We start from the raw sequence: 11,733 nt of genomic DNA, 5'->3' as shown, positions 1-11,733 counted from the left end.
TTTACCAGTTTTAGGGCTTAGCAAGGGTTTTCTTTCTTTCTTTCTTTCTTTTTTTTTTGAGACAGTTTCACTTTGTCACCCTCGGTAGAGTGCTGTAGTGTCACAGCTCACAGCAACCTCAAACTCTTGGGCTTGAGTGATTTTCTTGCCTCAGCTTCCCAAGGACCTGGGACTACAGGTGCCCGCCACAACGCCTGGCTATTTTTAGAGATGGCGGTCTCACTCTAGCTCAGGCTGGTCTTGAACTTGTGAGCTCAGGCCTCCTGAGTGCTGGAGTTGTAGGCGTGAGCCACCATCACTGTGTCTGGCTTGTTTTTAGTCTTTTAAAAAACATGGTCTCACTGTGTTGCTGTTGCCTGGGCTGGAGGAAAGTAGTGTGATCATAGCTCACTGCAACTTCAAACCTCTGTGCTCAAGCCATCCTCCTGCCTCTAATTTTTCTATTTTTAGTAGCTCTGGGGTCTTGCTCTTGCTGGGGTTAGTCTCAAACTCCTGAGCTACTACGAGTTTCAGAGTACCACAGTTACAGGCATGAGCCACCACTACAGGCCTGATTTAGTTGTTATTTCTTTGTTCTCCAGTCACGTTATTTGCAGACATTTGCAAATGACCCACTGATGTGAACAATATCACTGGATAAACCCATGGGTCTGTTAAGAGAACAGATTGGGTTCTACTACCTCGTATGTAGATATGGAAAATAGATAAACATTGTAACAACAATGATAGCTGCTGTATGCCAGCGGCTCTTGCAGGAACACTGCCACCCACAGCAGTAATTGTACTAAGGCATTGTACTAAGAGACTTATTTGTTATTTCATTCATCTTTCTAACAAGCCTATGGTGTGGGAAAGAAAAGTAAAGTAGGTGACAATCCTCATTTTGTAAGGATTGTCACCCATCACTTCTTTTCTTGTTTTTATTCTTTGAGTGCAGTGGCACAATCATAGCTCACTGTGCAGCCTCCAACTCCTGGGCTCAAGTGACCCTCCCGCTTCAGCTTTCTAAGTAGCTGGGACTACAGGTACACACCACCACGCCCAGCTGATTTTTAATAATTTTTTATAGAGATGCATTATTGAACTCCTGGGCTCAAGCGATTCTCTCACGATGATCTCCTAAAGTGCTGAGATTACAAGTGTGACCCACCAAGCCAGGCCCCAACACTGTCTTTTTAAAAAATCTATCCCTCAATAGTTTATTATGACTCCCGGTTGAGGGGTGTTGCTGCAGGTAATGTTATACATAAATATGGATAATCGTGTTTGGAAATGATAAAATCAGAAGTTTTGTGTTCTAATCATGTAAACACAGTCTAGACCAGTGGTTTTCGACCTTCCTAATGCCTCAGCCCTTTAATACAGTTCCTGTGGGTTGCAACCCGCAGGTTGAGAATGGCTGGTCTAGACAGACCCCTGTAAATAGCCACAGGCACAGGCTGAGGGCTGAGCAGTGAGTCAGAGGCCATGGGTGGAAAAAAAGGCTCAGACTATGGAGAGATGGCTGCGGATGGCAGAGGGGACCCCGCCCAGAGGGACGTCCTTCTGGGAGGAGGGTCTAAGAGGGGTGACTGCTAGTCTAACTTTATCCAGTTGGACCCTTAATCCCAAGGTGGAGCCGCTTCACGGATGCTTTCATCTAGAGCTTCTGTAAGCGGGACCCTTACTGTCACCCATCTGCCTAGGAGCCCAGAAAGCTCCAAGGGTGTCCCTTGTCCTTTAGCTTGTTTTGCTTCTGCCCCAAATAGAGGCAAAGTGTTAGGAACAAGCAATCAACACAGCTCTAAAGAAGCCGTGGGCCTGTCTTTGTTCTTGGCTTATCTTGTCAGTAACCTTGGGGTAATACTTTCAGCTGCAGAGGAAGACTGAAGCAACTTCAGCCAAGGTTTTAACATTTTAATCCAAGACTGTGACCACATACAGCCACCCAAGTAGGTGAAACGAGGCAGGGATGTGTTGCAAAGCATTCGTAGACTCTAAGGTCCGAACAATCGTTTGTTAGTAATGACTGTGAACTTACATTTCAAAACATCTATGTCTTTGAAAATTGGCTTCTAGTGCAGTTTGCAGTGAAATACCATATCACTAAATGTGACACACACACGTGCTACATACATACATTTATATTTAAAACCCCAGTTGTAACAATGATTAAAACATCATATCTAGGCTGGGCGTGTTGGCTCATGCCTGTAATCTCAGCATTCTGGGAGGCCAAGGCAGGAGATCCCTGGAGCTCAGGAGTTTAAGACCAGCCTGAGCAAGAGGGAAACCCCATCTTTACTAAAAATAGAATATATAGCTGGGCGTTGTGGCTGGTACCTGTAATCCCAGCTACCCCGGAGGCTGAGTCAAGAGAAATGCTTGAGCCCAAGAGTTTGCAGTTGCTATGAGCTATGACGCCACAGCACTCTACTCAGGGCACAGAGTGAGACTCTGTCTGGAAAAAACAAACAAACAAAAAACAGATCATATCTAATACGTATATAATAATATCATATAATTCACAAACATAGTTCTCTTTGGTAGATCCTGAAAGCTAATTTGTGTTAAGTATTTTATCTTCAAATAAAAACAAATCGCTGGGTGATGCCTGTGGCTCAGTGGGTAGGGTAATGGCCCCATATACCAAGGGTGGCAGGTTCAAAGCTGGCCCCGGCTGAACTGCAACAAAAAAATAGCTGGGCGTTGTGTTGGGCACCTGTAGTCCCAGCTACTCGGGAGGCTGAGGCCAGAGAATCGCCTAAGCCCAAGAGCTGGAGGTTGCTGTGAGCTGTGACACCACAGCACTCTACCCAGGGCAATAAAATAAGACTCTGTCTCTACAAAAAAATTTTTTTAAAAAATCAGCATTTGGCACTCGTGTAAAATGTTCAGTGAATGAGAAGCAGGTAGAATCATTCCAGTTGGAGATGCCAGGGTAATTCATTATGTATAGCCTGATAAAACTAGAGGTGGCATGGTTCAGCGCCCGTAGCTCAGTGGTTAGGGCATTGGCCACATACACTGGAGCTGGCAGGTTCAAGCTCAGCCTGGGGCTGCTAAACAACAATGACAATTACAACAAAAAAATAGCTGGGTGTTGTGGAGGTGCCTATAGTCCCAGCTATTGGGGAGGCCAAGGCAAGAGAATCACTTAAGCCCAAAAGTTTGAAGTTGCTGTGAGCTTTGACATCACAGTACTCTACTGAAGGTGACATAATGAGACTGTCTCAAAAAAGAAAAAAAAACTAGAGGTGACAGATGGAACAGGTGATCTAAGTAAGCTCTCTTAGAGGCAAATGAGAAATGCAGAGACTCTAAGGTAGGCGTCCTCAAACTATGCCGGTCACATGCGGCCTGCCTAGGACATTTATCTGGCCTGCCGGGTGTTTTTTGCCGCCGCTGCCGGTCCTGCTTAGCACCTGACTCGTCCTGGGGCCCGCAGTCCAGCCCTCCAATGGTCTGAGGGACAATGAACTAGCCCCCTGTTTAAAAAGTTTGAGGACCCCTGCTCTAAGGAGTGTTCCCTTCTGAGAACTAGTTTTGCCCCAAGGATTCTTAGCAAGCAGACCTTTTCTTCCCTTAGGTGTCAAAAAATTACCAACAGCCAAGATTATGGTTCTTAAGCAGTGGTGAGCACGGAGCAGAGAATTCATGGCACAGAGTTCACCGCATGTGAACTCTGCAATTTGGGAGGGCGCAATAAGACACTGTACTGTGAGGAGGACACGTGTGTGAGCTGCACACAACCAGACTCTACGGAGCAAGGAAATACTCAAGCTTATATTTCTTATAGCCATTGATGCAGCCATTGCTTATACAGTGGAAACTGTAAGAAAAAGAAAAGAAAACCTAGAAAGGTCAGGTAAAAGTGAGAAGGAGAATCTTGTTTCACAGGTTGGAGCCTCCTGCCAGTGACTCAGGGCCACCTGGGGCATCCCCCCCACCTCTCTGAGAGCTATTTCTCTCATCTTTCCTTGTGGTCCCAGGTGATAATTTAGTATGGTTTTTACTGCAGCCAGTACTGCTATTATCATTGCTACCTATCATTTACTACTGAATGCTTTCTGTGAGATAGGTTCTGTGCTAACCGCTCTACTTAACTCCCTTTTTTTTTTTTTGAGACTATGTTGCCCTCAGTAGAGTGTCATGGCCTCACAGCTCACAGCAACCTCCAACTCTTGGGCTTAAGTGATTCTCTTGCCTCAGCCTCCCAAGTAGCTGGGACTATAGGCACCCACCACAATGCCCGGCTATTTTTGTTGCAGTTCTCATTGTTGTTTGAGCTGGCCCGGGTCAGGTTTGAACCTGCCAGCCTCGGTGTACGTGGCCGGCACCCTAACCCACTGAGCTATGGGCAACGCCATGTACTTACTCCATTTTACAGATAATGCAACAGTGCCTCAGCAGGGTTAAACGACTTAGCCAAAATCACCAAGCTATTAAAATAGCGGTATATTGGGCATTGAACCTAGGCTATTTAAGTCCCCGTCTGTGCCCTTAGGCAGCAAAAATAAGATGATATCAAATGGGGGAGAACAGAAACATAGAATTTCTAAGTACTCGATAAATACCTCATATTTAGTCCTGCCAACAATCCTGCCGGTAGGTGTCATTATTCCCATTTTACAGATGAAGAAACTGAGGCTTAGAGAGATTAAGTAACTTACTCAAAGTTGCACTGTTTTGTTTGTTTGTTTGTTTGTTTGTTTGGAGACAGAGTCTCACTTTGTTACCTTCGGTAGAGTGCTATAACATCACAGCTCACAGCAACCTCAAACTCTTAGGCTTAAGCAATTCTCTTGCCTCAGCCTCCCAAGTAGCTGGGATTATAGGCCCCTGCCACAACATGGCTATTTTTTTTAAATTTCTCTTTTTCTTTCTTTTTTTTTTTTTTTTTGAGAAAGAGTCTCACCCTGGGTAGAGTGCCGTGGCATCACAGCTCACAGCAACCTCCAACTCTTGGGCTTAAGCAGTTCTCTTGCCTCAGCCTCCCAAGTAGCTGGGACTACAGGTGCCACAATGTCCAGCTATTTTTTTGTTATTATTGTTTAACAGGCCCTGGCCGGGTTTGAACCCACCAGCCCTGGTGCATGTGGCCAGTGCCCTAGCCACTGAGGTACGAGAGCCGAGAGCCGAGCCTCACATTCTTATTTTATAAATGGGAAAACAAAAACTCCAGGAGGTTGAATGACTAGTGGCTAATAATACGGTGAAATTAGACACGAGGTTTCCTGATTCTTAAGCCACTGTTCTTTCCACAACGTGATCCAGGAATCACTTTAGAGTAAATTCCTTTTTTCCCCTCTTTTGACCCAGGGAGGAAAAAAAAAAGTGAGAAAGCTTAAGGAAGCATTTAACAAAATCAGGTTATCCTTGTAAAGTGAAGTTACCCGAAGGTAATTTCAGAGGCTGGAATTAGCAGAGCATGGGAAAAGATAAGGGCTAATCTAAGGCAATTAGAGTAAGCAGGCAATTAAAGACTTTAGTTACTTGTATTTAGGTGAATGATCTGAAACAGCAGGGACCTAAAAAGGGAGGACTTCTAACTCCCACATAAAAATGCACAGTGAGACAAAAGGTATTTGTTTTGATACTTAACTTAGTAGGGGAAAAAAACAAGTGGAACAAAATGTTAGCTGGGTCCTCTTAGTCCAATTTCAGGGCCTAGGAAATCCAAAGCCCACCTCCTTTTTTTTGGTGAGTTGTCCCAAAGAGTTCCCATTTTCTTGGCTTTGCTGCCGTCTGAGATCTTGCTTCCCTGTGTAAATTGAGGTGAATTTACCATAGAGATGGAAGGAGGTGTTTCCATCCCAGTAATAGCAAATAAATTCAGTGGAAACAGGTAGTATCACTAATGCTGTCTCAACCCCTCTCCACTGCCTCATCTCAGCGTCTGGCCTCCTCTCCTTTTCCTCCTCCTCCCCTTCCCTTCCAGGAGCGGGAACAACAAACTCTAATCTCCAGCCCAGCAGGTTCCCCCGCCCTCTGAAGTCTAGAGCCTGCTAACATCCTTGCCCTCTGGGTCTCATCCTTTCCCACAAGTTTATCAAATCCTTCCTGGAGGAGACAGCTCCCTCCTTCCCTACGCAGAATTTCGAGCTATTAAGATTTAAAAAGAAAAATCTTTACATAAGATTAAACATCTTTGAAGTTAATGAGGATGGCATCTGACTGCACTGTGATGTTTATATTTTTAATTGCTTTTTTCTGTATGGAATTTTATTAGCATAACTGTTAGCAATGGAGGTTTCTTGAACTTTATAGAATTTTGATTTTAATCTTCTAAATTTATTTATTTTTGAGACAGAGTATTTGTCTCCCTCCATCTCCATCAATCATCCACATCAAAAAGATTAGATTAAGAGGTTGTAACTAAGGCAGCACTTGGGGTCCTATTTCTTTTATTTATTTATTCATTAGTCCTGAAAATCATGACATATTGGGGTCTCCTTTAGAGCTAAAGGCAGAAGAGGAAGAAGTTAGGTACTCTTCCAAGGGCTTTGAAAACTCAAACCTATTAAATAACAGAAAACATCACATGTTCACAGCAATATGTGTAGTTTTTGTTGTTGTTGTTTTGAGACAGAGTCTCACTATGTCACCCTCAGTAGAGTACTATAGCGTCATAGCTCACAGCAACCTCAAACTCTTGGGCTTAAGCAATTCTCTTGCCTCAGCCTCCCAAATAGCTGGGACTACAGGTGCCCACAACACCCAGCTATTTTTTTGTTGTAGTTGTCGCTGTTGTTTAGCAGACTTGGACCTGGTTCTAACCTGCCAACCTGGATGCATGTGGCAGGCACCCTGACCACTGGGCTACAGGGGCAGAGCCAGCAATATGTGTGGTTTTAAAACCATTTTCCTGAGAATACTCATATCTGAAGATTCTTAGGCAAAAAGAGATGTCTCCGTGGTCTGACAGTCACATTCCTGGCGTGATGGCCTAAGTAATATTCTTTGCATTCCTCTATGATTTTTCTTCTTCCAGTTCTTTCCATTTAACAAAGCTCTGACTTCATGCATCACACACCCCTTTTTCTGATGAGAGCAAGAGGCCTCCAGATATTCAGGTCTTAGATAACCTCTTAGGTGTGGGGGTGTGACACTGTTATCCTTGCCTTTAGAAGATGCTCCCTGGTCGGCCGCAGTGGCTCATACCTGCAATCCTAGCACTCTGGGAGGCTGAGACAGGCGGATTACTTGAGCTTATGAATTCGAGACCAGCCTGAGCAAGAGCAAGACCCCATCTCTACCAAAAATCGAAAAAAAAAAAATTTTTTTTTTTTTTGAGACAGAGCCTCAAGCTATCCCCCTGGGTAGAGTGCTGTGGCATCACACTCACAGCAACCTCCAACTCCTGGGTTCAAGCAAGTCTCCTGCCTCTGCCTCCCAAGTAGCTGGGACCACAGGCGCCCACCACAATGCCTGGCTATTTTTTGGTTGCAGCCATCATTGTTGTTTGGCGGGCCCAGGCTGGATTCGAACCCGCCAGCTCAGGTGTACATGGCTGGTGCCTTAGCCTCTTGAGCCACAGGCACCAAGCCCCAAAATAGAAAAATTAGCTGGGCATGGTGGGCAGCATCTGTTGTCCCAGCTGCTTGAGAGGCTGAGGCAAGCGGATCACTTTTAGCTCAAGAGTTTGAGGTTGCTCAGTGAGCTAAGATGAGGCCACGGCACTCTACCCAGGGCGACAAAGTGAGACTGTCTTAAAAAAAAAAAAAGAAGAAGATGCTCCCTAAGTTTCTCCTGCTCACCTGTTCCTCTAGTCCAGCAGTTCTCAACCTGTGGGTCGTGACCCCTTTGTAACAATGAAAACACACTGCCGCATTAGGAAGGTTGAACAGGACTGCTCTAGTCCCTCCTGAAATCTTCCTCCATACACCTGTCTAAATGAGGTGGGAACTTTCTGTGAAATGAATACGAGATTTTCTGCACTGGGATCACACTTGGGCTGTGTCTGCCCTGACAGATCACCTCTGTGGCTGCAGTTGCCTGAGTTTTACCCTCTGCTCTCTGTTAGTCCCCTAAGGGGATTTCCCTCAATACCCATTTCCTCCTCTTCTGGGTCTCATATCCAGCATTTTCACAATCATCTTGCATCACTTCATAGCAGAGTTTGCAGGGCAAACCGTCACCCTGTGGAAAGGGGACCGTAGCCACACAGCATTGTCTCCAAGCAGCCTGGTTTGTCACAGCCAAACACATCCAGGTATGAGTCAAAGATCACAGTCACACTTTCTTTGGGTATTTAATTATGCCTTACACTTTGTTTTTTTTTGTTTTTTTGTTTTTTTTTGCTGTTTTTGGCCCGGGCTGTGTTTGAACCTGCCACCTCCAGTATATGGGACCAGCGCTCTACTCCTTTGAGCCACAGGCGCTGCCCTGCCTTACACTTTGTATCAAAACTACCAAACATACATGGTGACTATACTTAGGATATTTACAACAACAATACAAGTAATTGTTCTGTATCATTGCTTAATGTACCTCGGTTTCCCTTTCAGCTTTATTTATTTATTTATTTTTGAGAGAGAGCCTCAAGCTGTCCCCTGGGTAGAGTGCCATGGCATCACAGCTCACAGCAACCTCCAACTCCTGGGCTCAAGCGAGTCTCCTGCCTCAGCCTCCCAAGTAGCTGGGACCACAGGTGCCCACCACAACGCCCGGTTATTTTTTGGTTGCAGCCGTCATTGTTGTTTGGCGGCCCCGGGCTGGACTCGAACCTGCCACCTTAGGTGTACCTGGCTGGTGCCTTAGCTACTTGAGCCACAGGCGCCAAGCCCCTTTCAGCTTTAATTAGCAAGACTTTTTAACTTGTAAATTTATAATGACTATTTCAACTTAAGTAAGCCTTGCTAGTGTTGGGCAGACGGTTAATGTCAAAAGCCCTTGGGGATAGCTTCCGGTTGGCCACTGGTTTTTGTGTTTTTTAGGTAGGAGAAATGTTTGACTGCCCTGATCACTTGTAAGCAGGCATTGCCATCAACTTTTACTGTCCTTCAGATTCCCTGTTCTCCCTTAGACTTCTTATTCCCCGCTAAGCAGGGGCCAGAAACCGGGCAGCAGAGCGCCGTAATGGCCGGTGTAATAAGCTTCATAAAGTTATTTGTCTCGATTAATGGTCTCGCTGACAATTTTACAGCTTTGCTCTAAGCTTCCCCATTCCGCTGGGCATCTGTACACAGGTCTATGACAAGCCTCATCCAGTCCAACAAAATTGGTCCCTCTGAATACAGACTGCCATATTTAAAGAAGCTCATCTCTCTCTCTCTCTCTCTCTCTCTCTTTTTAGGGAACATAACACTTGAAAATACATTTAAACAGAATGTAATAGAGCTCTAAAGCAGAGCCATAAAAATGATTTATTCATGAGTACATCCTTATTCCACCCCCAATTGACATCCATTTTATGTTAATTTTCCTTGAATGTGTATCCTCAGCTCTTTCCTAAATCTTTACTACATTAAACGAGTTTTTTTATTCTGCTTTGTGCCAAAGACTCTCCAAGAGATCCACAGGGCTTCAGAACCACAATTTGGGAAACTCTGCTATGAAGTGATAATGTTCCCTCGTCACAATTACTGACTTTATTAGGTAGTCCTCTCTGTTTTTTAATTAGGGGAAGAAAAGTTCTTAATTCATTTTTCTCAAGTCAGTTCAAACGTACTTTTATAATCACGCTCTGTTGGCAACAGGAGAGCTATAAGCTTACCTTTCAGGTCCATGGACCCTTCTCCTACAGAGGAAGCAGTTTCTGGTAGCTCCTGCCCCTGCCCCAAAGGACTCACAGCAGAATAAAGAACTGATAATAATAATACTCCCTTTATATTGTATAGTTTTCAAAGCAGTTTCATACACATCAGTTCATCTACTCTTTTTGTAAATAGATGAGAAGACAAAGGCTCAGACTAAATAAAGGGCATTTTCTTTTTTTTTTTTTTTACTGTTTTTGGCCAGGGCTGGGTTTGAACCCGCCACCTCCGGCCTATGGGGCAGTGCCCTACTCCTTTGAGCCACAGGCATTGAAAGGGCATTTTCTTCACAAGGCTCATTTGTCAGTGTATGTCAGAGACCAGGATTTTAAACCACTACTTGATTCTAATTAAAAAAAAAAAAAAATTGGCTTGGGCCTGTGGCTCAAGTGGCTAAGGCGCCAGCCACATATACCTAAGGTGGCAGGTTCGAATCCAGCTAGGGCTCGCCAAATAATAATGACAACTGCAACCAAAAAATAGCCGGGCATTGTAGCGGGCACCTGTGGTCCCAGCTACTTGGGAAGCTGAGGCCGAAGACTCACTTGAGCCTAAGAGTTGGAGGTTGCTGTGAGCTGTGATGCCATAGTGCTCTACCCAGGGGGACAGCTTGAGGCTCTGTCTCAAAAAAAAAAAATTCATTCAGGCAGTGCCCATAGCTCATTTGGTAGGGCTGGCCACATGCACTAAAGCTGGTAGGTTCAAACCTGGCCTGAGTCTGCTAATGACAACTGCAACAACAACAACAAAATAGTTGGGTGTTGTGGCAGGAGCCTGTGGTCCCAGCTGCTCAGGAGGCTGAGGCAAGAGAATCACTTGAACCCAAGAGTTTGAGGTTGCTGTGAGCTGCGATGCCATGGCACTGTACCCAGGGCAATAGCTTGAGACTCTGTCTCAAAAAAAAAAAAAAAAATCAATTTCTCAAATAGGATTGGAGATCTAGTGATTGTCATTAACATGACGGTGGTGAATCTTTTATGAGTGACACTTACCAGTGACTGTGCTTTTCTTAGCCTCGATCTGTCCTGCAATTTATTTCTCTTTTCATGTGGTTGTCGGCTAAAATCTGGGGTCATTTCATTTCTTTTCTTTCTTCTGTAAATTGGAAAGCAAGGGGAAAATTATAAATTATCATTTTAAAACGTTGGTGGTTCGCACTGCTAATGGCCTCTTTGATTTTGTTGCTCCCGTGATTTAAAAGATTGTCTCCAGTGAACTGGAAATAAGCCAAGTGTCTATCAATAGAGAGCTGGTTGAATAAACTCGGGCATGGCCTCATAACGGAGCACTATGAGCTGTAAAAAGGAAGGCAGGATATTTTTACATACAACTGCGGAGGGATCTCCAGGATATACTGTTACATGGAAAAAGAAAGGCGGATAAAATGGTATATATTGTGTACTAGTATTCATTTCAGAAAGGAGGTATTAAAATCTCTTTCTATATACATTTTATATATGTACTATATATTTGCTTGTACCTTTTTTTTTTTTTTTTTGTAGTTTTTGGCCGAGGCTGGGTTTGGCCCTCCAGTATATGGGGCTGGTGCCCTACTCCTTTGAACCACAGGCGCCACCCTTGCTTGTACTTTTTTAAATGGAAGGATTAAACCATAAAATGAAAAGTGGTTACCTATAAGTAGGATTTCCATGTGAACTGATCAGGAGCAGGCCATATGGAAGAACATGGGCCAGAAGCTAGAATTCTCTCCAAATGTATCTTACTGTTTTTCAAATTTATTTATTTATTTTTGTGACAGAGTCTCACTTTGTTGCCCTCAGTAGAGTGCCATGGTGTCACAGCTCACAGCAACCTCAAACTCTTGGGCTTAAGCGATTCTTTTGCCTCAGCCTCCCAAGTATCTGGGACTATAGGCGCCTGCCACAGTGTTGGCTATTTTCTTTGAGATGAAGTCTTGCTCTGGCTCAGACGGGTCTCGAACTCCTGAGCTCAGGCAATCTACCCACCTTGGCCTCCCAGAGTGCTGGATTACAGG

The 11,733-nt window shown here is 44.5% G+C and overlaps 1 protein-coding gene across 1 annotated transcript in view; it reads right to left on the bottom strand.

Moving 5' to 3' along the window:
• Positions 1 to 2,764: 2,764 nt before the first annotated feature.
• The window catches only part of FBXO16 (F-box protein 16), a gene marked incomplete at its 3' end in the record, with an annotated part of 36,343 nt that continues 27,374 nt past the window's right edge, over positions 2,765 to 11,733 (bottom strand). Inside the window, exons 6-7 of the mRNA XM_023515595.1 lie at positions 10,724 to 10,832; positions 2,765 to 2,773 (exon numbers count right to left, since the gene is read on the bottom strand). Of these exons, the coding sequence (XP_023371363.1) occupies positions 2,765 to 2,773; positions 10,724 to 10,832 (118 nt within the window). The remainder of the gene's footprint in view (positions 2,774 to 10,723; positions 10,833 to 11,733) is intronic.

Source organism: Otolemur garnettii, unplaced genomic scaffold (assembly GCF_000181295.1).
Source record: "Otolemur garnettii isolate 467f Iridium unplaced genomic scaffold, OtoGar3 scaffold00074, whole genome shotgun sequence".
Taxonomy (NCBI): Eukaryota; Metazoa; Chordata; class Mammalia; order Primates; family Galagidae; genus Otolemur; species Otolemur garnettii.
This window is presented reverse-complemented; position numbering and strand designations above follow the sequence as displayed.